At 39.2% G+C, this 717-nt stretch overlaps 1 protein-coding gene across 1 annotated transcript in view; it reads right to left on the reverse strand.

Moving 5' to 3' along the window:
* The window catches only part of LOC17897619 (putative F-box protein At1g47765), a 1,092-nt gene extending 375 nt beyond the window's left edge, over window positions 1-717 (reverse strand). Inside the window, exon 1 of the mRNA XM_006307673.2 lies at window positions 9-717. Within this exon, the coding sequence (XP_006307735.2) occupies window positions 9-717 (709 nt within the window). The remainder of the gene's footprint in view (window positions 1-8) is intronic.

Genomic DNA, 717 nt, shown 5'->3' on the forward strand with positions numbered 1-717 from the left:
AATCATACCAAATGTTTCAGACCTGACATCAAAGCTCATTATAACCCAAACACTGGTATGGTAAACATAGGCTAGATAATATATAACCCCCTTGATGCATCTCCCACAAGTACTATACCCGTCAGAACGATGTGTAAGTTTAGTTTTGACTGTTCTCCATGATTCTTGACCAGATCCTAACGTTACTTTGTGTTTACCTTCAACGGGATCGTATCCTAAATAAAGGGTTAGATTCTCCCAGCTCATTCTAGGTTTGGGTAAAGCTAAGATCTCTCTCGTGCTAGGGTTACAAACTATCGGTGTTGCTGAATCTTGAAAGCAGAAAAAGCCTTGGACAGATTCCGTAGGGTGGAAATATTCCGGACAGGGTAAGCCATAGATTAATGGGGATTTGAAATGATAAAGATTAACATGCTTAGGACGAGAGTAATAAAACCTTATATATTTACTAAGTGAGTGATAATGTTGCGGAACCGAGGAAACGAACAACTTGTTTTGTTCGATGTAGCAAACCAAAAGACACGACCGTGGGTACCTTTTTTCGAACATCTTGATGAAATATGGATCGGTGGTGATTGATAACCAAACCATCGACACGAAACGAAGCCTCGCAATAGATTCTTCAGGCAGCCTTATGAGTATCTCTGAGGTTAGATCTATAGGAAAAGACGAAGTTAATTTGGAGACTTTTATTTTCTTCTCTTTTTGTTTCTCCAT

This window comes from Capsella rubella, unplaced genomic scaffold (assembly GCF_000375325.1).
Source record: "Capsella rubella cultivar Monte Gargano unplaced genomic scaffold, Caprub1_0 scaffold_1, whole genome shotgun sequence".
Lineage (NCBI taxonomy): Eukaryota > Viridiplantae > Streptophyta > Magnoliopsida > Brassicales > Brassicaceae > Capsella > Capsella rubella.